General features: G+C 40.5%; 1 protein-coding gene across 1 annotated transcript in view; it reads left to right on the forward strand.

The window, feature by feature from the left end:
* The first annotated feature begins 732 nt into the window (after positions 1–732).
* DGAT1 (diacylglycerol O-acyltransferase 1) overlaps positions 733–24,780 on the forward strand; it is a 35,114-nt gene continuing 11,066 nt past the window's right edge. The window contains exons 1-2 of the mRNA XM_031947380.1: positions 733–1,092; positions 18,141–18,228. Coding sequence (XP_031803240.1) covers positions 830–1,092; positions 18,141–18,228 — 351 coding nt within the window. The 5' untranslated portion in view covers positions 733–829. The remainder of the gene's footprint in view (positions 1,093–18,140; positions 18,229–24,780) is intronic.

Here is a 24,780-nt window from a genome sequence, read left to right on the forward strand (position 1 = left end):
AGAGAGAACAATAAAATACAAGAATGGTAAGGGACTTTAGAGGTCATTTATCGAACCCCTTCATTGTGTAGCTGCAGCAGTAACTCGGTCGATTATGCCACAGAAAAGGTGGTTTGTTTGTTTGTTTTGGTCAGCTGTGTGAAATTGTCAGGATACCGAGGAGCTAATAACCAAAGGGTCTGTCTCTGCCACAGACATTGACATGTAATTCACGCAATTTATTGTTGTGTCTTTGCAATTCTCCTGATCCTCAACACGCTGGGGACCAGAATCACAGGTGGGACGGCCCGGGAGCTCAGGAACCCAGAGCAAGGAACGGAGTCCCTTCCAGACTACAACTCCCAAGTTTTCGTCTCACACCTTAGTCTTAGTCTTAGTCCGTGGCTTGTCAGGAGGAGGAGATGCTGACGCCTTCCCTCCCTCCCCTTCCTCCCTCCTCCCCCTCTTTCTCTTGACTACAAGACCCGGCGTGCCTATAGTCACCACTTCCTCCGCGCTTCACCCTCCCACGTGCCTCGCCCCACCTCCGCGGGATCTACAAATCCTCGAGGGCGGCGTGCGCCTGCGCTTTCATCAGTCCGCCGCTTCCCTCCCCCCCCACGCGCTGCCGGAGCTTGTGGGACTAGAGCGGCTTGTCGCGTGGCCTACGGCGGCCGACAGGGGGCAGCGGTTGGCGGTTGGCGGCCGTTGGCTGAGGGGGCGGGAGGCGGGGCCGAAGGCGGGCCCGGAGCTGGGCGGGGCCGGGCCGGGCCGGGCCGTGCGGTGCCTGAGCCGCTGGGCGGCTAGGCGCTCGGCTGCAGTGGCTGAGATTGAGGCCGAGGCCGAGGAGATGGGGGACCGAGGCGGCGCGGGCGGCTCTCGGCGCCGCAGGACGGGTCCACGGACGCCGAGCGGGGGCAGCGGCGGTGGCGGGACCGCGGGCGGCCAGACTGAGGAGGAACTAAGGGCGGCGGCGGCGGCGGGCGAGGGAGCAGACGCAGGCGGCGGGGGGGACGCCCCGGCCCAGACCCCGACCCCGGCCGCTGCCCCTGTTCATGCCCGGACACCGGGGGGGGAAGGAGACGGAGAGGGCGTGGGCCCCCCGGACTTAAGGTAATGGGCTCCAATCCCGCTGCCCTCTGACCCCTGGTGACCCTTCCCGGCCCGACCCCTGACCCCCATCCCACTTCTGACCTCCTTCCCTTCCCATGCCCAGCTCCAGCCCCAGTCTGGCTGCGGTCGCTTCCCCAGCCCCCTCCCCTCCCGGGCCTTCTCGGTCTCTAGCCCTGCTTCCATCCTGTGACTGCCGGATTCTTTACTTTTTCCCCTCCCCCAGATTCTTGGATCCGATGGTTCCCTCAGTCCGGGTCGGAGGGTCTGGAGAGTCTCTCATTCATGCATTTGTTGTAAAACAGACCCCAGAAACCCACTCCTGTGCCTGCTGCAGGCGAGGCTCTGTCCTCGGCGGCGCTGACAATACGAGATGAAATAGGATACAGTTCCTGTTATCTAGGCGTTTATGAGCCAGCCGGAGAGGGAGTGTCGGGAAAAAGGGATACAAGATGAACTGGGATAATTCAGACAAGTTAGCTTCGGTAACACGCTATGGACGGGGTTCCGCCTCCAGGCAGCGCGAGGGAGCCAAGTGAAAGGACGGAACGAGAAGAAAGAGGGGAAAGGGGAGTGTTCTTTACCGGACCCCGGAGTCACTTACAGCTGAGAGTCCAGGGAAAGCTACGTGGAGGGAGGGGCATTCAAGGCAGGCCTGGAAGGACGGCCAGAGTTGTGATAGGCTGCCGTAGGTGGGCCCGAGGGAGGCACGAACACAAGGAGGGGAATGGGCCGGGGTGGGGGAGGAAGTCGCACTCACACGGAGGGGCTTCAGGGGGCCAGTAAGTCAGAAGGCCTTGACTGTCGGGCTGCGGGTCGTTCTGTGCTAAGGACTTTGGATTTTGTTCTGTTAGGGCACAGACGTTTTTTGAGCAAGAGAGTAATGTGATCAGAACTAGGAAGGAAAAGGAGGGATCAGCCAGCGCATGTGGGATGGATTGGGCAGGAGAGGCTAAAGGAAGAAAGACTGGCCAAGAGGCTGTTCCTCGGAGCTAACCTTCAGCTGCTGCTCAGTCTGGCTCCTTAAACTGCCCAAGAGCTAGTGTTCCTGAGCCACCTCTTCAGATTCCACCTCAGAAGGAATTCAGTTCTAAGTAATCCAGACCACACAAAACCAAGGAAGGAAACCCTTGGTCCCGCAGCTGCTTGGGGAATTGATCGCATCTGAAGGACGGACAACTCTTGGGCTCTTGACCCTTTTAGGTACCATATAAAAAAGGCCATGGTATTCATCTGCCTATGAAAGTATCTACCCTAATTCAAGCTCTCATCACTTCCCATTTGAATTCCCACTTCCCATCCTATGAAAAAGAATTTTTCATACCAGCCAGTCAGCGAACTTCGTAAAGAACCTACTGTGTGCAAAGTCTTTTTCAGCTTTGCTGTTTCAGTATGACCTATAGTGTAATATGAGACAAAATGCCATCTCATATTAGTAGTATGAACATAGTGCTGAGAGAGTAAAGTAGACGGTTACTTCTAAATAGAATGATTAAGAAAGAGATAACATTATTGAGTACATGTCATGTGGGTAGGAAGTCCTGGAATATATATATATATATATATATATATATATATATATATATAAAACATTAATGGAAACATTTGCTATAAAGAAAAAAGATTTAATCTTTTTTCTTTATCCTATTTCACTATATTAGGAGCTGTTGCCATCTTGCTTTATAACAAGGGAGTAGGTGAAATGGTATCTGGGGGATCCTCCCAGACTGGGAACTCAGTATGTCTCTCACCATTCTTCCATCTTCATCAATGCTCTGTCATCCTTCCCTCACATCATTTTTCTTTTCGGTCTTTCTGCTTGTTTCCTTACTGTCTGTCCCAATAACAGCATAGTAGAAAGAACACTGGACTAGGAGTCTAAAGTTGTGTTTGATTCTCAGCTCTATCACTAATTATGTTACTTCAGGCAAATGATTTTAACAGCTCTGGATCTGTTCTCCAGTCTGTAAAATAATTGTACTGTCAGTTTATTTACATGGTTATTTTAATGATTAAATGAGATGATAAATGTAAACTATTTTGTAAGTAGTTACGTGGTAATCTCAATGTATTTTTATTATCTCTTTAACCTCCTTTTCCCTATTTTCCCCCAATAATTGCCTACTTTTTCACTGTTTTCCTTTTCCTATAATAGTCTTCCCTTATCTCTGCCCTTTTCCTGCCTTTTCCCTTCATCACCCCTTGCTTTCCTTCTGTTCTTCACTTTGACCCTATGAAAAATAATTTCTTCACTATTTTCTCAATACTTCCTGCTTAGCTTGGGCAGGGCAAACAGTTATGCTTTGGGGTGTAAATTAGGTTTTTCCTATCCCTGTTGCAAGGTGAGGCTATGATGAAAGAATCTAGAAGGGTTTGCTGTTCACCTTCTGAATCACATCCCTTTTTCTTATACTTCAACTTCCTTATTTTCCATGAAGACACTGTTTATTAGCTGGACTTTGAGACACATGATCACTGTTTTCAAATATTAGAAGGTTAATTTTTTGAGGGAAAATTAATTGAATCTGCTTGATTCCAAGGAGTAGACTATTTACATTAAGAGAGGAAATTTTGGGGGTAGGGAGAAAGGCCGATTTTTAGCTTGTAATGTGGGAAATTTCCAAGAATTGGAGCTGTCCAACAGTTCAATAGGAAATTAATTTCCTTGGAAAGTATTAAAGTTTCACCTGGAGGCTCTTTAGGTTATTATTGAGGGGATTTTGCTCAGATGAAATTGGAAGGTACCATTCAGTCATATAGTTCAATTCTGATATTCTTTAATTTTAGAGGTGAAGGTATAAGCAGGGGGAAAGTTTTGTGTTTGGGGATTTGGATTGAAGGGTCTTGAGAGGTTGTCAGTCCTGGTGTTTCTGAAGGTAGCCAAGTACAGAATTCTAGACTTAGGCTAGGTACCAGGCAGATGACCTGGCTATTCAAACTACTGTTCTTTCCTCCTTCCTCTCTTCCCTCTCCCCCATTTTAACTAAGGCAAGGTAACCTTTTGGGGGAATGCAATAAAAGGCTCCAGTCTAGTGATAGGGAAAGCTGATGTGTGGCTTTCCTCAAGGTTATGGTGGGAGTGGTGGGAGTAGGGAGAGAGTGAGGAGAATGGAAATGTCTTTAGAGCAACTTGGCCTTTTGAGTGAAGTTTGGGGGGGGGGGGAGAGAAAAGAAGTCTGTTATCTTAACTCTTTTGACCTCTTTCCCTTTTGATCAACTCCAAAGCTTCTGTGGGATCAGTCCATTTCTCAATGAGAGAAACCTTGCCAAATAATTTCTCCCCCAGGATATGTCTGAGGTTAACTTAGCAGTCTTCCCCTCCTCCCCCCTTTGATCACCTCCCAAGCTTCCATGGAGGAGTTAGGAAAAGAGAGTAAAGGCCTTTACTTGAGGTTGGAAGATAGCTCCTAAACTTATTTTCCCTTTCACAGCCAGAGTTTTAGAGAAGTTTGTTTATAATTGCCTCCATTTTCTCACCTTTGACTTATCAGTTCTTAAAGCTTTATTATGGTTTCTGGCTACCAGTGCCCTAAAACTACTCTTTTCAAGATTACCATCCATTTCTTCTTACCAGCTAATAAATCCAATGATCTTTTCAAAGCCTTTATTCTATATAGAACATCTGGATAGAAAGAGGACATAGTTGAGGAATTCAAGAATAAAATCACATAGCATGGAAATCTAGTATAATAGTGATTGGGAACTTCAATTATCCAGATTTTGTGGAGTTCTCTTCCTAGCAATTTTGTGACCTCTGATGATAATTTCATTATTCAAAAGATGGATGAACCAACAGTAGGTAGGAAGTTTTCTCTTGGTTTTGATATTCCCTAATAGGAATGATTGCTAAGGTCAAAATGAGGGAAATGTTGGGGGAAAGTGTATCTGTCTCTCTTAGAAAGTATAAAATCCACCACATCCACCACAGTTTGATCTGAACCCTAGATTTTGGAAAGCAGATTTTACAGGATTGGAGGAAAGACAGGATCTCATGGAGGGTCCTGCAGGGGAAGCCTGCTGAGAAATTCAAATAATAATTTGTAATTGGTAACAAGCTCAGGAAGAATTTCAAAAATAAAATTCTGAAGTCACAAAGGAAAGCAGTTTTGATGGAGGAAAAATGAGATTTGTGATTGAGACCGAAGGCACAGAGAAGTTGCTAGGTGTTTTAGAATTTAAAACTAGTGGTAGAAGATGGTGGTAAGGGAAGGAATCGGGATGAACACAAAAAAGGTAGAGCAGTACTTAGAGAAATTACAGGAGCCCTAAAGTGCTGCCAAAAAAGCTAAATCTACCCAAAGGCATTTTTTGAGGTTCTTTTGAGGGAGAGAGAAGTTCTTGCTTAAGTCAAAGCAGAGGAAGATTAGTGACGCCAGAGCAAAAGTAGAGCTTCTGTTTTATCTAGCAAGGAAAGTGACCCTTGTCCAAGAAAGCACAGAGCAAAAATGGATAACGGAGTTGATACCCAAGATAAGGAAGGAGATCATAAGAAAATACCATCTGTACTCAAAAGATTAAAGGTACTTGGCCCAGATAAACTACCTGGCAACCTTAATTACTGAGCCACTGTCTTTATGGAGCCACTGTTGGTGATACTTGAAAAAACATAAACATGATAGGTATGCATGCAAAACCTGAGAAAGGCAATGTTCAGATTTTCAAGAAAGAGAATGGATTCTGCAAATGAAAACCTCGTGCTCTTGACTTTAGTAATCTCTAGCATTTTCCACAAATTAAGGATGATGGGGGAATGTTTAGAACAGGAGGCAGAGATGCTAAAGATCCATCACCACTCAATGAAGAATACATCCTGCCAGCCTAATCTTACTTCCCTTTTTGTCACTTATTCACTAAATTAATAGATAGGGATGGGGTGCTAATGTTTGATTTTAATTTTAGCAAAGCATTTGATCTAATCTCTTGCACTAATTTAGTGAAAAAGTTGGAGAGATGTAGGTAAGATGGCATCCCTCTTCCCTCCATTTGTCATTTCTGCTACTATGTTGTTTCTCCTCATTTGACATTTGTGTCATTTTATGCTACAACCAGGCCCTCAAAGTTTTTTTTGCCAGAATTGTTGCAACATCCTTAACTGATTTCCACATTCAAGTATTTCCCCTCTCTTATTTGTCTTTTGTATAACTGCTGAAGGAATAATTTTAAAGGATTTTGTATATATGACCATATATTTCCTGTTCAAGAAACTTTAGTTTCAGAGACTTTTAATGTGGAATTCGTAAACTTAAAAAAAATTTTTTTTAATGTATTTCAGTCTAATTATTTTTTATGCATTTAAAAATAATTTAAGAGATTCATAGATTTCACTAGATAGCCAAAGGGATTAATGACACAAAAAGATTATGATCTTGCTGTAGTGGTTCCCTGATGCTTTTATGATTAAAATATAGACTTATCTGCTTGATATTTAAAGCTCTTTGTGATTTGGCCCTCATCTACCCTTTCAGTCTGCTTACATTACTCCCTCATTATTGTTTGCTTTAGGCAAACTTGACTTTTTTGTTGTTCCCCTACATGCATGAGATTATGTCTACTGCTTATATGCCTTTGCCTGGAATGCTTTTCTGCCTCTTGAAATCCTTAGGTGCCCTTTAAGGCCCACCTCAAGTGCCAACTTAGTCCCTCAATTGTTAGGACCCTTTCCTCCCTGAAGTCACATTGTATTTGTACACAAGGCATCTCCAAACACTTCGTGCACTTTTTTAGTCAGATCTTAAAGTTGCAGTAGGACTTTATGGGGCATTGTTATTTATTTTATTTACTTAAAACATGTATCTTCCCATAGAAAGTAAGCTCCTTGAAGAAAGGAGCTGTTTCACTTATTTGGAATATAGCTTGAATAAATGAAGGAAGGAAGTATTTACTAAACACTATATGCAAAACACTGCTAAGCAATAGGGGTGAAAATTGCAAAGTGAGATAGTCCCTACTCTCAAATAAGCTCTCATTTTAAAGGGTGAGACAACACACATTTGATAAGTGCTTACTTGATTGAATTGATTAAATTGCTAAGTTCAGAAATTAAAATAATTAATTATTTTTATCAGTTTGGTAGATTTCCAGTGGTGTGCCTCAAGCATCTGTGTGTGCTTTGATGCTTAAAAGATATGCAGATGATACAAAGGTGGGAAGAATAGCTATTAAGTTAGATAAGAGACATAATTCAAAAACATCTCAAGCCAAAACATTTGTTTAGTAAATTTAAGCAAAGTCCTAGGCTTAACAGTTATAAGGACCACAATTCTACACCAACTTGTCTGAAAAAGATTATGGATTTTTAGTGAACTATGAGATCAATAAGGATTAAGTGTAATTGACAGTTAGAAAAGTTAGTGTGACCTTGGGATACATCAAGAGAAGTCTAGCTTTCAGGATTGAATAGGTAACCTCTGTAGTCTCCCCTTGTCAGATTGTCTGAAGTATGGTGTTAAATTCTAGATACATAATTTAGAAAAGATATTGCTAAGCTAAGGTAGGCTACCTGGATGGTGAAGGGATTTGAGTCTTATGTTGTATGAGGATTAGTTTAAAAGAAATTGTTGTGTTCAACCTGGAAAAGAAAAGACATTGGGAGGATGAGAGCTATCTTTAATTGAAGGATTGTCATGAGGAAGAGCAAGAGCAGAAGCGGGAGCAATGGTCTAGATGTACAAAGAGGCAGATTTAGGTTTACTATCAGGAAAAACTTCCTAATGGAACTATTCTGACAAAAGAGTGTAGTGAGCTCCTTCACTAGATGCTTTCAAGTACAATCTGTATGACCACTAGAATGGAGATTAAGTATGGATTGGATTAGATGATTGTTGAGATCCTTTCCAGTTCTAAAATGAAATCCTCTGCTTCTGGAATATCATGTCCTGACACCCTTTCCTGCCTTAGATTTTATGACATTTCTCTCTCTTGGTTTTCCTGCTTCTGCTATTTCTCAGTTTGTTTTGTTTTGTTTTGTTTTATTTATTTATTTATTTATACATACTAAATCACCTGTCTTCTGTCTCCTAAATGTGATCATTCCCAAAACTCTGCCCTGGACCCTCTACTCTTATAGTCTTTTTGTAATCTCTTTATCTGCCTAAATTTATTTTTAAAAAATCTGTACAGAAATTGTCTGCACAGATTTATTACCAACTATTAGCTGGATATCTCCACCTTGATGTCCCATAGACATCTCAAACTCAACATGTTAGAAAGGAAACTAACTTTATTTTATCCTGACCCATCCCACTTCCAAATTTTCCTATTTCTATTGAGGATATTAGTATCGTTTTAGTCATTCAATGAGTTCATACGTTTGGAAGCATCCTTTTTTTTCCACTCCCTATAATATGTCTTGAATGAATCTCCTCTTGACTCCCATAGATTCTATCATAGTTCAGTACACTTGCCCGTACTCTTACAAGTGTTGTAATTTGTCTCCCTACTTTGTTTTTCTAATCTTTAATCCATCTTTCACAGAACTGTTAAACTAAAAAAAAAATCACATATCTTGACTACATCACCACTTTATACAAACATTTTCAAGGCTCTCATCTCTGGAATAAAATACAAAGTTTGGCATTTAAGATGTCCAACCTTTCATAGTCTAGGTCTCATCAACTTTTCTAGTTTTTAATTTCATGTTATTTCCCTTCACACATACTTTTCCAGTCAAAATGACCTGTTAGCTCTTTTCCACATACAACATTTCACCTCTTGGCTCCTTGCCTTTGCATAGGTGGCCTCTTATGGATTCCTTTGTTATCTCTTTATCTCTTGGAATCCCTGCCTTCCTTCAGGACATAACTCAGGTGCCACTTGGTACAGGAAAAATTTTCTGATGAACCTAAGTGTTGTTTTTTCCTTCTCAAAATTACTTTACATCTTGTATATATTTTTGTGTATACTTCTCTATGTGCATGTTTCCTTCAAATAGAGTGTAAGACTCTAAAGGGTAGTAACTTCCCCCCCCCCCCTCCCCGTTATCTCCAGACTCTAGGTACTTAATAAATGTGTTGAATTGAGTTTATTGAATTATGGAATGGAGGCTTAAAGATCATTTGACAAGGGAAGATTGTATGAGGGTTTTTTGCCAGGCAATTAGAATGGACTTGTCCAGGGTCACACAGCTAGTAAGTATTAAGTATATGAGTATATGTATTCACTGTATCTAGCTGCCCTGACAAGTGAAGATTATAAAGAGGATTCATATTCAGGTTTAGCTATACTAGATCACTGGTGTCAAACTCAAATAGAAATAAATCCATGCTGGCTCATATTGACTTAGAAAAACATGAAATAACAATATGTGTTATTGTACTTTTATTTATTTTGCTAAACATTTCTCAAATTACATTTTAATCTGGTTAAGGTAGTTGTGCTAGCCCTGAATTTAACATCTTTGTATTAGATGAACTCATGAGGTCCCTTCGAACTTTTGGCTGAGGGATCTCCATAAAGGAGGAGCAGCATCTTAAAGGTTGGGTAGAATTTTTGTTGTTGTTTTTAATTTTCAATAGTATTTTATTTTTTCAAATGCATATAAAGATAGTTTTCAACATTTATTTATTTGTGCTGGGGCAATTAAGGGGTTAAGTGACTTGCCCAGGGTCATAGCTAGGAAGTGTTAAGTATCTGAGATCATATTTGAACTCGGGTCCTCCTGACTTCAGGTCTGGTGCTCTATCCACTGCGCCACCTAGCTGCCTCCTTCATCGTTTATTTTTGTAAGACTTGTGTTCCAAATTTTTTTCCCTCCCTCTTACCTTCCCTCTCCTCTCCCCAAGATAGCAAGTAATCTGATACAGGTTAAATAATGTGCAGTCATTTTAAACACATTTTGATATTTGTCATGTTGTGCAAGAAAAATCAAAGGGGGAAAAAACCCATGAGAAAAAACCCAAGCAAACAAATAACTACAAAAAAAAAAAGTGAAAATAATTAGTTGAGCTCCACATTCAGTCCTCATAGTCTTCTCTCTGGATTCAGATTACATTTTCCATCCCACGTCTATTGGAATTGCCTTGAATCACCAAACTGTTGAGAAGTTCATCATACTTGGTCATTATACAATGTTGTTATTACTGTGTACAAAGTTCTCTTGATTTTGCTCACTTCACTCAGCATCAGTTCATGTAAGTTCAGGTTTTTATGAAATCAGCCTGCTCACCATTTCTTATAGAACAGTAATATTCCATTACATTCATATACCATAACTTATTCAGTCATTCTCCAACTGTTGGGCATGTGCTCAGTTTCCAGTTCCTTGTTACTACAAAAAAAGCTGCTGCAAACATTTTCGAACATGTGGGTCCTTTCCCCTCTTTTATGATGTCTTTGGGATACAGACCTAGAAGTGAGACTTTTGGATCAAAAGGGTATGCACAGTTTGATAACCTTTTGGGCAGAGTTCCAAATTGCTCTCCAGAGTGGTTGGATCATTTCACAATTCTTCCAACAATACATTAATATCCCCTTTCCCTCCAACATTTATCATTATCCTTTCCTGTCATTTTAGCTAACCTGAGAGTTGTCTTAATTTCCCTTTCTCTAATCAATATGATTTAGATTATTTTTTTCATATAATTAGAAATGGCCTTAATTTCTTTATCTGAAAATTGTTTATTCATATCTTTTGACCATTTATCAATTGGCAAAGACTTGCATTCCTATAAATTTTACTCAGTTCTCTATATATTTTAGAAACAAGGCCTTTCTCAGAAACAGTGGCTTTAAAATTTTTTCCCCAGTTTTTTATTTCCCTTCTAATCTTGAATACATATTTTTTTTTTTATTTAATAGCCTTTAATTTACAGGATATATACATGGGTAACTTTACAGCATTAACAATTGCCAAACCTCTTGTTCCAATTTTTCACCTCTTACCCCCCCCACCCCCTCCCCTAAATGGCAGGATGACCAGTTAATCTTGAATACATTAGTGTTGTTTGTGCAACCCTTTTTAATTTAATGTCATCAAAATTTTCTATTTTGCATTTCATAATGTTCCCAAGTTGTTCTTTGGCCATAAATTTCTAGGTTGAATTTATCCAACCCCTAGGTTAGGTAGAATTTTAAATAGGTAGATATGGTGAGAGAGAATTGCAGGTCATAAGTGAGCAAATACCTGAAGCGCAAGTAGTACATAAATCTAAGGATTACTAGTAATTCAGGTTGGCTTGTGGATAAGATTATAGAAAGGGAGAGTTTGAAGTCCTAGGAGTGGTTGAGAGGAGGCACTGTTGAGATAAGTTGAAGACTAAACTTTGGGAAAAGGGAGAAGGGGATAAACATTGACATACTGTCTACTATATGCTAAGCAGGGTGTAAGTGCTTTATAAATATTTAATCTTCATGAAAAATCATTTGATCCTCACAATTCTTAAAGACAGACAGGGAGCAGCTAGGTGGCGCAGTGGATAGAGCACCAGCCCTGAAGTCAGGAGGACCGGAGTTCAAATGTGACATTTCTTGGTTGTGACTGGGCAAGTCACTTAACACCAATTGCCTCAGCAAAAAAAAAAAAAAAAAAAAAAAAAGTACGTTCAACATGTATGTATGTATCTCAACAGTCATCTAATCCAATCCATACTTAATCTCCATTCTAGTGGTCATACAGATTGTACTTGAAAGCATCTAGTGAAGGAGCTCGCTACACTCTTTTGTCAGAATAGTTCCATTAGGAAGTTTTTCCTGATAATCTGCCTCTTTGTACATTGCTCCCACTTCTGCTCTTGCTCTTCCTCATGACAATCCTTCAATTAAAGATAGCTCTCATCCCCCCAATGTCTTTTCTTTTCTTTTTCTTTTCCAGGTTGAACACAATTTTGAACATACATTTAACATACATAACACCTCTTTTTTTTTTTTTTTGAGGTGGAATGATTTGCCCAGGATCACACAGCTAGGAAGTGTCTGAAGGTGGATTTGAACTCGGGCCTTTCTGAATCTAAGCCCCTAGCTGCCTGCTAATTTAGAGGAAGTAAGTAGGAAGGGAAGATGAGTTAGTCAAAAAAGAGAGAAAGGGGAGGACCAGGAGAATGCCATACTTTGGAAATAAGTTGTTTCCAGAAGGGAGAATTGTTTAGTAGTATCCAACATTGAGAATTTGAAGATTTTTTTAAGAAAGGGTAGGCTTTCAAAAGCAGTTTTTCATTATGGTTGGCCATATTGCTAGAATTCAAAAAAGGGTAACTTGTTTTATATTATAATAAAGTTTCTAACAAACAATTCTTGATTCCATTTTTAACTATAATCCAATTGGGAAGGAAAGAGACATAAAATGTGTGTGTGTGTGTGTGTGTGTGTGTGTGTGTGTGTGTGTGTAAGAGAGACAGACACAGAGAGACACAGCGAAGAGGGGTGGGGACGGGGGGGGGGGATTCAGGACATGTTCTTAGCTCCTTTGAAGGCTGGGGACTTAGGCAAGATTTCTGGCATGCTTTGAGGGTCCTGTAGAACTTTGGTCTTCATATATCATGGAGCTAGGCATTATAGATGGCCAATAAAGAGGGTGTGGTTAGAATTAGGGTCTATGTAGGTATGACTTTGTGATGGTCTTATCAGGAGTAGGCAAAGGTCAGTTGTCCATTGTCCCCACTCTGGCTAATAAATACTTAATAACTCCTCCCTTCTCTACCCCACCCCAGCTCCCTGGCCCTGCAGCAGAAAGTTGAAGGTTTGTGCATGACTCCTTAGAGAGTTTCAGCTCAATTCCTCACACTACAATTTGTTCATTGCCTCTGGGAAAGGGTAACTTAGCTTTTCAAAGGCTTTTACGTCTTCCCATCTCTGTGTAGGCTCAGATGTCTGTTTTCATTTGGGTGAACTGCAGCTACCTGTATTGAGCTGGAAGTCAGGTTTGAGCTGGAAGTCTAGCTGCCTCTTAGGAGGCTCTGACCATTTTGAGTTTTGAAGTGTTTTCTTCCCCGCTCTGCTCACTTGGTAGATCTTGTTTGATATTAAATAAGATTTGTAAATCACTTAGCACAATGCCCAGCAGATTGTAAGTAACTATATAAATGCTTATTCCTTCCTGCCTCCCTTCTCTATGAGATTCAAAGGTTGCTTTACATTTCTGTCTGAAAGGTCCTAGGGTTTTTGCCCGAGTTAGGTTGGAACAGTAGGAGGTAGCTTGGTATGTTCCTTACCTCTCTTTTCCTTTCCATCCTGCGCAGTACTGCTTAAGGTGAGTAGTGAGAGTCTAGAACCCAAAGCAACACGGGGTAGATATGGAGTCTATTCTAATAGTAAGTGCCCCCTTTCACTGAGATTTGATCTGAAGGGAGAAGACATAGCCTGAAGAGCTTGTCTTTGCCCAGGCAAATCAATTAAGCAGAGCACGGGATTTTAAAGCATGAAACTAGTTTTCCAGCAATGGAACTTGGTTCTGTGCTAGTTCCCAAACGCTTAGGTTTTTTTTGAGGTGCCCTTGTTTTGATTTGCTCCCTGTTCTAAGGGATACAGGTTTCCTTTGGGGTTAAATGAAGAAAGAAATCTGTTAACTGGAGATCAGTATTCTGTATCAGCTTTTGCAGTCTGAGAAAAAGAAAACTCTCCCAATGAGAGTGGCAAGTGTAGGTGTTGGTAGTCCTTGGGATCTTTTCTGGCCATGAAACAGAAAGAACCTATATAAAATTTTTTGCCTCTTTGCCCCTCAGATGTCATCTACCCTAGAGTCAGGGCTTGGAGCTGTGGTTATAGAGAAACTTCAGTTTTTCCTGGCTACCCTGAAGGGTAAATATAGTGAAAATAAATGGATGGGATAGTTGGGCCAACCTGGAGGCCAAATAAGAAAACTAAGGTTAGGTATTAAGCTGAATTGGGGAAATTGTTTGAAAATGGTGGGCTGGCTTACCTGTCTGTCTCAGTCAGGTCTATATTTGGAAAGAATAAGAGACTGGATCTCTCATTTCAATGATACTGAAAAGCCAAAAGGAAATTTCTAGTGACTGGGGTATGAGGTTGAACCCTCAAAATAGTTGGGTTTTGGATTGGTGTTGCTAGGTTTTTCAAAAGAATTTGTAGGCTTACACCATCTCTACATCTAGAGGCTTAGATTTTATTAATGCCAGAAGAGAAATTAGCTATTAAACAAAGGAGAAAACAACTAACAAGAGGGAAGATGCCAAAAGTCAGGCAGTTCCTAATGAACTTGAGATGCCATAAGGGAGGCAATTCCTAAAAGGAGACAGTGGGTTATTAAGCCATTGACTGGTGGGTTAACCCTAAAAAGAATTAGCAAAGAAGTGTGGTATCAGTAGGTTTTCTTATAAGAGAAAAATAACTCTGGGCATTGACATAACTTAGCTTTCTGATTGGATGTTTGTGGGGTCATGATAATTTTTTGTCTGTGCTAGAAATGACAAGGAATTCAACAAGGGCATACAGCAATAAAGACCCACTTAAGGACAGGATAATCTGTTGATGCTCCTCCCTGCTTGCCCCTGGAAGTAGCTTTGCTTCTTGATTGTATGCAGTAATTCAGGTTCTTTTCAGTTAATGTGTCTCCTTATGGCCCACAACAAAGTGACCAAGCACCAAGGGACCCCATCACTATTTCAGATGTCTTCCCTGTACTTTAGGGGAATTCCTAGGTTTTTTCAGGTTCCCCTAGGACAATAATGAGAACAGTTAGGGATGCTTAGTGAGGAGAACAATGAGGGATGTTTGTTCAACTCAGGAGGGAAGAGATGTGATTTCCTGGCTACTGATGTCAAGTCCCAGGGTCTCATTTTGTGTTGAAGGTTTATGTACTTGTTAGCCGTTGATCAGAGGTTGCAGATATTGGCAAAAGTGGTAACTTGTCTTCTTCACTTCAATCCATCTCATAATATTCCAGTGACATATTAAGGGGAGGTTTAGGTGATAGTTAAGGCCTCTGCACCTTCCCCCTTCTTGAATGTTCAGGGGCCTTGAGACCCTTCGAGACACATACCAAGTTTGTAGGACCTGCTTGAGCTTGGTAATTATCTACCTTACTATTTCTCCATCTGCAAATGGGGTTACCAATTCTTCTTTACCCTGATATCAGGGCCACTAAGATGACCCTTTGGAGAAAAAAATTGGAATGCCAGGATATGGTAATGGGGATGAAATAACATTTGGCAAAGGATATGAACAAACAATTTTTTAAAAAATAGCTTATTATTTTTTCAGAATACTTGATAGTTTTCAATTTTCATTCTTGCAAAACCTTGTATTCCAAGTTTTTCTAGCTCCTTTCCCACCTCCTCTCTCCTAGACAGCAAGTAATCCAATATAGGTTAAATATGTTCAATTCTTATATAAATATATTTCCACATTTAACATGCTGCACAAAGAAAATCACATCAGAAGGGAGAAAAATGAGAAAAAGCAAACTACAAAAAAGATGACAATACTATGTTGAACTCCACTCAGTCCCCATAGTCCTCTCTCTAGATATAGATGGTTCTCTCCACCATAAATTTATTGGAATTGCCCCGAATCACCTCATTTGATAAACAATTCTTACAAGAAAAATTGCAAAATATTGACAATGCTCCAAAGAATGTTCCAGATCACTAATGATAAAACCACCCTGAGGTTGTTCACCTCATACTCTACAAATTAAAAAGATGATAAAAAATGGCAATAATATTGGAGGCTGAAGATAGACACACCAATTGTTGGTAGAATTGTGAAATGGTACAGCTATTTTGAAAAACAATTTGGAACTATGTAAATAAAGTAAAATGTCCATACTTTTTGAACCAGAGATTCTTATTACAAAGCTTATATGCCAAGGAAGCCATTGATAAGAAGAAAATCCCCATATAGACCAAAATATTTATAGCAGCACTTTTTTTTTTATGATAGCAAAGAATTGAAACAAAGTGGATGCTCATCAGCTGGAGAATGATTAAATAAATTGTGGTACATGAATATAATGGAATATTACCTGTGCCATGAAAAGATTTATATGAACTGATAGGAGAGTATAAGTGGCATCAAGAACCGTAACAATGTAAATAGAAGGAAGAACCACTCTCAGAAAGAAAGCAAGATTGAAAGTAGCCAAAAAAAAAAAAAAATCAAGCATGGCTCAAATGAAGAAAATACAGGAGGGCAGTTTCCAAACCAAAAAGGAATTCTATCAGCGCCTCTCCACGGAGACCCTGTTTTTCATCTTCTACTATCTGGAGGGCACCAAGGCTCAGTACCTAGCTGCCAAGGCCCTCAAGAAGCAATCATGGCGATTTCACACCAAATACATGATGTGGTTTCAGCAGCACGAGGAGCCCAAGACCATCACAGACGAGTTTGAGCAGGGCACCTACATCTACTTTGACTACGAGAAGTGGGGCCAGCGGAAGAAGGAGGGGTTCACCTTCGAGTACCGCTACCTGGAGGACCGGGACCTGCAGTGACCCCTGCCCACTGACCCTCTCCCCCTCCCCTTCCTGCCTGCCCCCAGCACTTGGGGCCAAGGACTCTCCTTTCCCCACCCCTCCCCAGCTGGGGAAGGACTTGTTTTTCGTAAACCTATTTTCATTTTTGAAGATATTTATGAATAAATAGTTTTATATGAAAAAAATTGCGCAGGTGAGAAGTCCATAGTTGTTGGACATCATACATGTTTTTGAACTTTTTCAATGGATTACTCTTTATTTTTTAATCTTCAAAAATAACTTGTATAGTATGGTTCTCTGGCAGATGAGAGGGGCACTCAGGAAAACGATGATGTAAAAAAAAGTAATAAATAAAAATGATAAAAAAATAAAATAAAAAATAAAAGTTTCATTTGGACAGATATCAAAATAACAATACTAAGAATATGGAAAGGCCTCCTCTCTCACAGCTTGCAGGGGATGTGACTGCATGAAAGTTTTAAGAATTGTCTTTTTCCTCTACTGTGAGCAAAAGTGTACATTGTTGGAGGAGCTATGAGATATTGGGAAGTATCTGGAAAGTAATTTGAAACTATGCACATACATTTAATAAACTCTGCATACCCTTTGACCATTAGGCCTAAACTCAAAGAAAGGGGAAAAGAACTCATGTACAAAAATATAGTAGCTTTTTTTTTTCTTTTTTTCTTTTGTGGTAGCTTGTCTTTTGTGTGCATTTTTGAAGAATGATTGAATCAATTGTGGCATATGAATATTTTGCTTAAAGAAATGATGAAGGGGATTATTTTAGAGAAACATGAGAATACATGTCTGAACTGATACAGAATGAAGTAAAAGTAGGAGAGATGACAATGATGAAAAGACAAATGACTTTGAAAGGCTTTAGAACTCTTAAGCAATTTAGTGAACAATCTTGATTCCAGAGAACTGATGACAAAACATGCTACCCAATGGATGGAGTGATGGACTCAGGATGGAGGATAAAATGTATAATTTTAGACGTGGAAGAAGGATAATGTGGGGATTTGTTTGGCCCAACTTTTATGATTATTATAAGAGTTGGGGTGTTGGTTTTTTCAATGGGGAGGAGGCAGAAAGGAGAGAAAATCGAATTAAAAAAAAAAAACCTATTCCCTCTCAGTCCTGTCATGATACTTTGTTTCTGTTAACTTTGAGGTTATTATATTGTGTGTTTCAGAAGACAGGTTTGTTAAGAAATGGTGTCAACTGTCAGTTCTTTCCTTACTGTCAGGTGAAAAACCAAATTGTTTAGGGTTCCTGTATTACCTACCCTGGACTCTGGTTGTTCCTTTGTTCTTAGGTCCCCCAAATTCTGCAGGTGGTCAGTTCTGTCTTCATTTGTATAGTTCTTTTACGACATTGTTTTGTTTTCATTCAGCTTTCTTTCTACAGTCTGAACTCACTAACATGCAAATCGAGGGGCTGTACCTTCTACCACTGTGCCCAGTGCCTAACAGCAGACCATATATATTGTGATTGACTCCCTAAACCTTGCCACCCTTTTCCATGATAATGTTGACAAGTTTGAGAGGAAAACTCATTTTGGATCAGGGTGTAGGACTTTCACTTAGGTCTCAATTTCCTGCTTTTTCTTCACATGTTGCAGACTTTTCACTGAAATATTTTGTTTCCTATTCCCCTTCCCCCTCTCCCCCAAACCACCAGGTGCCACCGGTTGCAGGAATCTTTGTTCAGCTCAGCTAGTGGATTCAGCAACTACCGAGGTATCCTGAACTGGTGTGTGGTGATGCTGGTAAGTGGCCCATGATCTTTTAGGCTCTGATTTTCCCTGTCAAGTCACATAGTAGCATTGGTTGAATAAATTGGTTGTTATGATCTTCAGTGTCTTGCCCTTCCATCTGGTTAGCCCATACACGAACCTTTATATATGCCATCTTTGCTTCTTGGCTCTTGGGGAGGGAAAAGGCATGGATTCTAACCTTCCCTGGGTACTAAATCCCCTTTAGTGAAAAACATCAGCCACCCCCAGGAAGGAAGTTCTTTGGAATGGCCTATCTCTTTCCTATCAAGTGTGTAACACAGACCTAGCACCGTGAAGTTCCCACTGGAGTTCATCTCCTGCTAGTTGCTTCTGCAAGTCTTTGTTCATGTTATGTCACTGGCGATACTGACTACTACTGTGCAATCAGGAACTAGTTGTTCCTTCAAATAGATTCTCTGAGCCAGCTTTTAGTCCAATGAGCTGGTTGACCAAAAGACTTTGGTGTCTGGGTTATCTCTGATTCTCTTCTCTTAGTATACTGCTTCCATCTTACTTCCTGGGCCTAATTATGAGTCTCTTCTCTTAGTATACTGCTTCCATCTTGCTTCCTGGGCCTCAGATTATTTTCCCTGTAGATCAGAGCATGTAGGAGGCAGAGAAACCAACTTCTTCAGGGCTTGGAGCAGATAAGATGGGAAGGCTATTGGCAATCCAAGGTTGGCATTCTTTGTTCTTCCAGCACTAGACACATGGTGGGGTAAGGGAGGATGATGAACTTATCTGAGCTCTCGTGGCTACCGAGATCGAATGTGTGGTCAGCAAGTTGAGCTTTGGGCCCTATACCTGTTTAGACCAGGCTCATGGTCATGTAGTCCTTAGGAAAGTGGGATGTATATGATGATGCTGAGCTCTTATCTACTTCCAGAGTCTGGAATAGCCCCTATCATTAAGGAGTTCACATCTGATGGCGTATAAGTAAAATACAAATAGGACATTGGACAGACAAAGAAAATTTGTCAGTTGGTGACCTAAGCTATTTATAGAAGTGCTAAGGTACACTAGAATAATCAAAAGAAATTAAACATTTGTTGAGCTAGATTGAAGCTAGAAAGAATTCTTAACTGAGACAGGACAAAGAAGACTCTCACCTTGGCTTGTGTTGTTTTCTGTCTATTGTGGCCTGCTGTTCTGAATGTTTACTTCCACACTTCCCTGGCTCAGGTGACCCACAGGTCTGTTTATTGGAAGGTGCCCCAAAAGGCAGCAGTCTCGATTATGGGACTGATTGCTTCATAGGATCCTTGACTTTTGCTTGTGTAGGGGAAGCTGTGGACTAAGCAGTAGCTTTGTGATGAATTGGATAGGAGAGTTTACTGACTACATGCATCCTATAAATAGCTTTCTGCAGCCCCAGAAAAACTGTCTCTATTGGCAGAGGCCCAGCCTAGAGCTCTCTCCTGGCCATCCTGATGGTTAAGCTAAGTAAAGCCGGTCGCAGACTTCCTCTTCACTCAGCCTGACATAGAATAGGAAGGATCCTCCGCATTCTTGTCCTGACTTAGGTAGTTTTGAGTTAGGTTAACCCAGAAAGCAGCTTAGAAGTTTTTCAAAGCCTTTGGGAGTTTTTCAAAGCCTAACGGGTAGATACAGATGAGGTAGTACATAGGGAATTAGATTTCTTTGTTTTTTAACATAGGATCTTTCTTCTACTTCAAGCTTTGGGTTGTTGAATGGTGGTGCTCAGGGAATGAAAGGCTGATGCTGAGCTTGGGTTGAGAGAAGATTAGGCCAGGGTTGTCTGAATACCCTGGCAAGAGTCCTGCCTCTACCCCTTTCTCCAAAGGAGTTTGGGATTGCTGGTCTGGCCGTTGACAGGCCTTCTAGTAGGCTGAGAGGAGGCTGTTTTTGCCTGACACTGAGTAGCACTGGGCAGAGGAAATAGCTTCCAAGGCTGGGTTAGGATAAAGTAACCCAGCCTCTAAGGACTGTCTCACCTGAATTGTATATTTCTCTTTTTTTTTTAGCTCCCCTTGTATCTTCTACCTTTCCTTGGTTCTTATCAGTAGGGTTGCTTTGATTGAAGTATAGGACAGCTAACCCTCCGCCTCCTTACCCTTTGTGGGAAAGTGGGGGTCTGGGCTCACGAAGCTTGGCTTTTGGAGCCTGTTAGCAGGATGGTGGTTGCAGTTTGTGAACTGGGATTTGGCCATGCTAGTCCTAGTTGTTCTTTGTTTAAAAAAACAAACAAAAAACCACACACACAACTTTTATTAAATGTTTGATTGTAGGTGACTCATGCCCTGAAGTCCTATGTGGAGATGGGCAACAGAGCAACGGTTGAGTTAATGAATTACTGCTTTTCAGGTTAGAGGTCATGTATTCTCCAGGTCTGGTTTATTTCTTGGGCAGGCTGTGGATGGGAGGCATGGGTGGAGTATATTAATCAGGGTGACGTACTACTCTAAGGCACTTTCCTTCAGTGTAGGCTAATTTATGCTTTCACCAACCCTTGTGCAGATTATTAGTCTTGATGTCAACAATTTCTCTTCCCAGATCCAAGGTCTCTGGTGGAGATTCTTTTTTTTTTCTGATTAATTGGAAGCTGACTTTTCTTACTCTGGCACAGGGCAAAAGAAGGGACTGTGGTTCTTCTCTACTCCATTGTGATTAGCTTTTTGAGGTTTCCTCCAAGTACAACTTGGGCCATGATGAAAGATTGCAAGTCCACCAAGTTTATCAGGTACATAGAGGTGTGCAAGAAGGACCCAGGATTCTCTGAAAATTGTCTAGAATTGGTGTGGAGAAGTGGAGTGACATCCCAGAAGGGGGAATATCCAGAACATCCTTTGGCTTTTTCTTTTCTTTATTTCATGTTATTGACAGTAACCTGATGAAAAAGGACCTTCCTTTTTTTGTGCTTATAGTACTTCATTTATATTCAAAGGAAATTGTTTCTTGGGGACCTTGAGCACTGAATCATATAAAAACTCATTGAAGAAAAAGGGGGAGCTGGGAACCTGGAGTAGGAAAAGTGTGGGCATTCTATGACTCAGAGCAGAGCAAGTCTTTTTATCTTAGCTCTTATAGGACAATGAAAAATTACATTAATGAGAGATTCCACCAGAGCTTGAAACAGGGAAAGAACACTTCTTCATGCTTGAACCTGGCAAATATGGGCCTGGCTGAAGCAGGCTCCAAGACCTGAGATAGAAGTTGAACTTCTCCCGGATACTGTGCAACAATCCTAACAGCTAACTAGTGGCTGTGCCCCAAGGCACATGACTTAGAACCCAGAAAAGAATGAAGTGAAATAGCAAAGTTCGGACCTGTGTGACCTTGGACAAAGTCATTTTATTTTTCTACTTCATCTATCATGTAAGCACATTGGATTGGATCAGTGCCTCCTAACCTTTTTAATTATGAATACTCCCCACCCCACTTTTTTTTTTTTTTTTTTGGTGAGGCATTTGGGTTAAATAACTTGGCCAGGGTCACACAGTTAATACTTGTCAAATGTCTGGGACTAGATTTGAATTCAGATCCTTCTGATTCTAGGACACTCTATACAGTGTTCCATCTAGCTATTCCTGAATTCCTATTTTGATGTCAAATTTCAGGGCACTCCAAATGCTAGTATTTGTACTCCATACTGATAAAATACTTAACTGGATTTGAATTCCTTGCAGTAAATGCAAGTAAAAGGACCTTTAGGTTGATTACCTTATGATTACTAAGGGCTTTTCTAGTCTTTGTTGCCTAAAATTTAAGATTCCTCCAGAATACTCTAATGGAGATGTCTAGTAGACAATTGATGAGAGACTAAGAATGAAGAAAGAAATTAGGGCTAAAAATATATAGATTTGAAGGTTATTTATATAACCTATATATAGGTATAATCATAGAGAATAGGGAGGAAGAAAAGAGGAGTGGGGGGTAGAAAGAGAAGAAATAAAAAAGGATAGATGGGTAGACAGAGAAGAGCAAAAATGTTAGACATAACATATCAATGCATCAGCACAGGAAATTCTATGATCAATTAGTCAAAATTATTGAAGTGATTTCACATAGAAAGCCAATTAAACACTTATTAAGCATTTCTTTGAGCATTTCAAAGTTTGCTTTAGTTCTCAGTCTCAAAAAGTTTGATTTTTAGTACAGAAAAAAAAGACAAATGGAATTCAGTAGTCCAAAGTGCTGTAATGTGGGTTGGGCCACACAATAGGAGAGTACTCTTAATGATATTTAATTTAATGCTTGTAAATTCCTTGAGGTAAGCATATGTATTTTTGATAAGAGCTGAAATTTATATAGTACTTTGAGGGGTATATATATATATATATATATTAATAAAGCTTTTTATTTGACATTAACCCTTGCATAGCCTTGTGTTTCAGATTTTCTCCTCCTTTCCCCCACCCTCTCCCCTAGATGGCAAGCAATTCAATATATGTTAAACATGTTAAAATATCATATATATTTTCTAATTTGAACCACTTAAAGACCCTGTAGGGTACCTGTTTTACAGGTGAAGAAACTGAGGTTCAGGCAAACAAAGTGACTTGTCCTACAGTTACATAGCTAATCAGTGTCTTAAAGAAAGACAGGATTCAAATCCAGATCTTGTCTGAATTTCTCAGAATTTCTTGTTTCACTATATCATACTTTTCACATTGTGCTTTGCAGAAACTTAAGTATTCATTGAATTGAATTTAGGCTAGGAGATGAGGAAAGGCTTCAAAGAGAGATTTTTCAGTTGGGCTTTTAAAAGCTGCATCATTACCTCTATGATGTTTCCAAAGCCTATCACTTTGGATCAGTAGTTGAGAGGAACAGATTTATATAAGAAAGGGGAATTAAGTAAATAGTGTGTGAACTCTGTTGTTGCTAAAGAAGAGGACTCGGCTGACTGCCTGAAAGTCTGGAAATGACTGTATCCATACTGTTTCTTTGATGGTCAGGGCAATGCCTCCCAAAGATAGTGTGAAAGAGCCCACCCAGAAGTTGGGCAGCCTAATAGAGCCCAGGATTCCTCTCCTCCTCCTTCCCCCAAATAGGCAGACAGGGCTTCTTGATCCAGCTAGTCTGTCAGGCAACTGTCAGCCAGCTTTTCTCTTCATCTCAGAGGTCTGCCTTTAGCCATCCCTGGGAGCACAGCCATATGCCTTCTACCTCTAGAGGTCTCTGATCTTTTGGTGGGCTGGAACTCTTAAGGGCTTTCCTTGCTCCTTGCATTGTCACACAATAGGCCTCTCATTAGTCTTAACTGGAAGAAAATTGAATAATAAATTCAACAAACCTTTATGAAATTTCTGTGTACAAGGTATGCTATAAGATGCTGGGATATAAACATAAAAACAAAAGCCTTTGCTTTCCAGGACCTTATGTTCTTTCCTTAAAGGAAATGTGGTAAGTACACAGATGAGGATAATGCCAGGTAGGGAAGGGTGAAGATATCTAGCAGTGCCTCAGGAACATTTGAGGAGAAAAGGGGAACTAGGATTAGTTTGGGACAGGAGGGTGGAACTAGAGGGAAAAAAAAGGCCGTAAACAAGAGGTAGGCACTCAAATTTCTCTTTGAAAGAAGATAAAGAATTGTCAAGAAATAAGTCACTTCCAAGGAAGAGTTGGTACCCTGGTCTCTGGGATCTGACTCTTGTGAGTTTAGAGGCTATTTCTTTCTTGCATTAGTCTGGCAGAGTCCTAATTAGGAGTGGGAACAGTTGTAGGCCAAGACCACCAAGACCAAGTACTCACTGAGACCTGACCAGTTGGCAGGCATGAGTGCTAGACTTTGAGTTTGGGAAAACAAGAATCATAGGAAAGTTTATTGTGGGCCCAGCTTTGTCCCAGGCCCCAGACAAGTTGACTACTAAGGCTAAGTGATATGAAGTCAACTCTTAAGGGCTAAGGAGGATGGAGAAAGGAGAGGACACTGGGAGCTGGAGTGGTTTGGGCTGGCGAATTGATAGGAATAGTGGGTGATAAGAATGACAGTAGGTAATGAAGAAGAACAAGCAATTCAGAGAAAGGTATATCCTAAAATTTATATCTGGAAGGGACCCTAGAGATCCAGTCTGAGAAGTAGTATTGGAGACTCAGGAGGGCAAAGCAGTGAGGAACAGAGCTAGTTTCCCAGGTCTTCCAATTACAGATCCTTGGCTGTTTCCCCTACAGTAGGTGGCCTCCAAAGCTTGATGAGTATCTGCTGTAGGCTCTTTTATTTAGCTCAGATGCATGAATGCTGAGTTGAGATGAGGATGTGATAGAAGTAGCACTTGTGGAAGACAGTTTTTTTGGAAGAAAGGAAGGCAGCAGAGGCACCTTGGACTTGGAAGAAAGACCTTTGCCTCAGGGCTTCTTAAACTTTTTCCATTCATGACCTCTTTTCACCTAAAAAATTTTTATGTGACTCTGGGTATATAGGTATATAAAACAGGTATACAAATTAAACATTTATTGATAATCTTAATTTCACAACTTCTACATTCAGAGACCCTTTAACCACTGTTCTTTTTTTTTTTTTTTTTCATTTTTTTAATTTTTATTTAATAGCCTTTTATTTACAGGATATATACATGGGTA

Source organism: Sarcophilus harrisii, chromosome 1 (assembly GCF_902635505.1).
Source record: "Sarcophilus harrisii chromosome 1, mSarHar1.11, whole genome shotgun sequence".
Taxonomy (NCBI): Eukaryota; Metazoa; Chordata; class Mammalia; order Dasyuromorphia; family Dasyuridae; genus Sarcophilus; species Sarcophilus harrisii.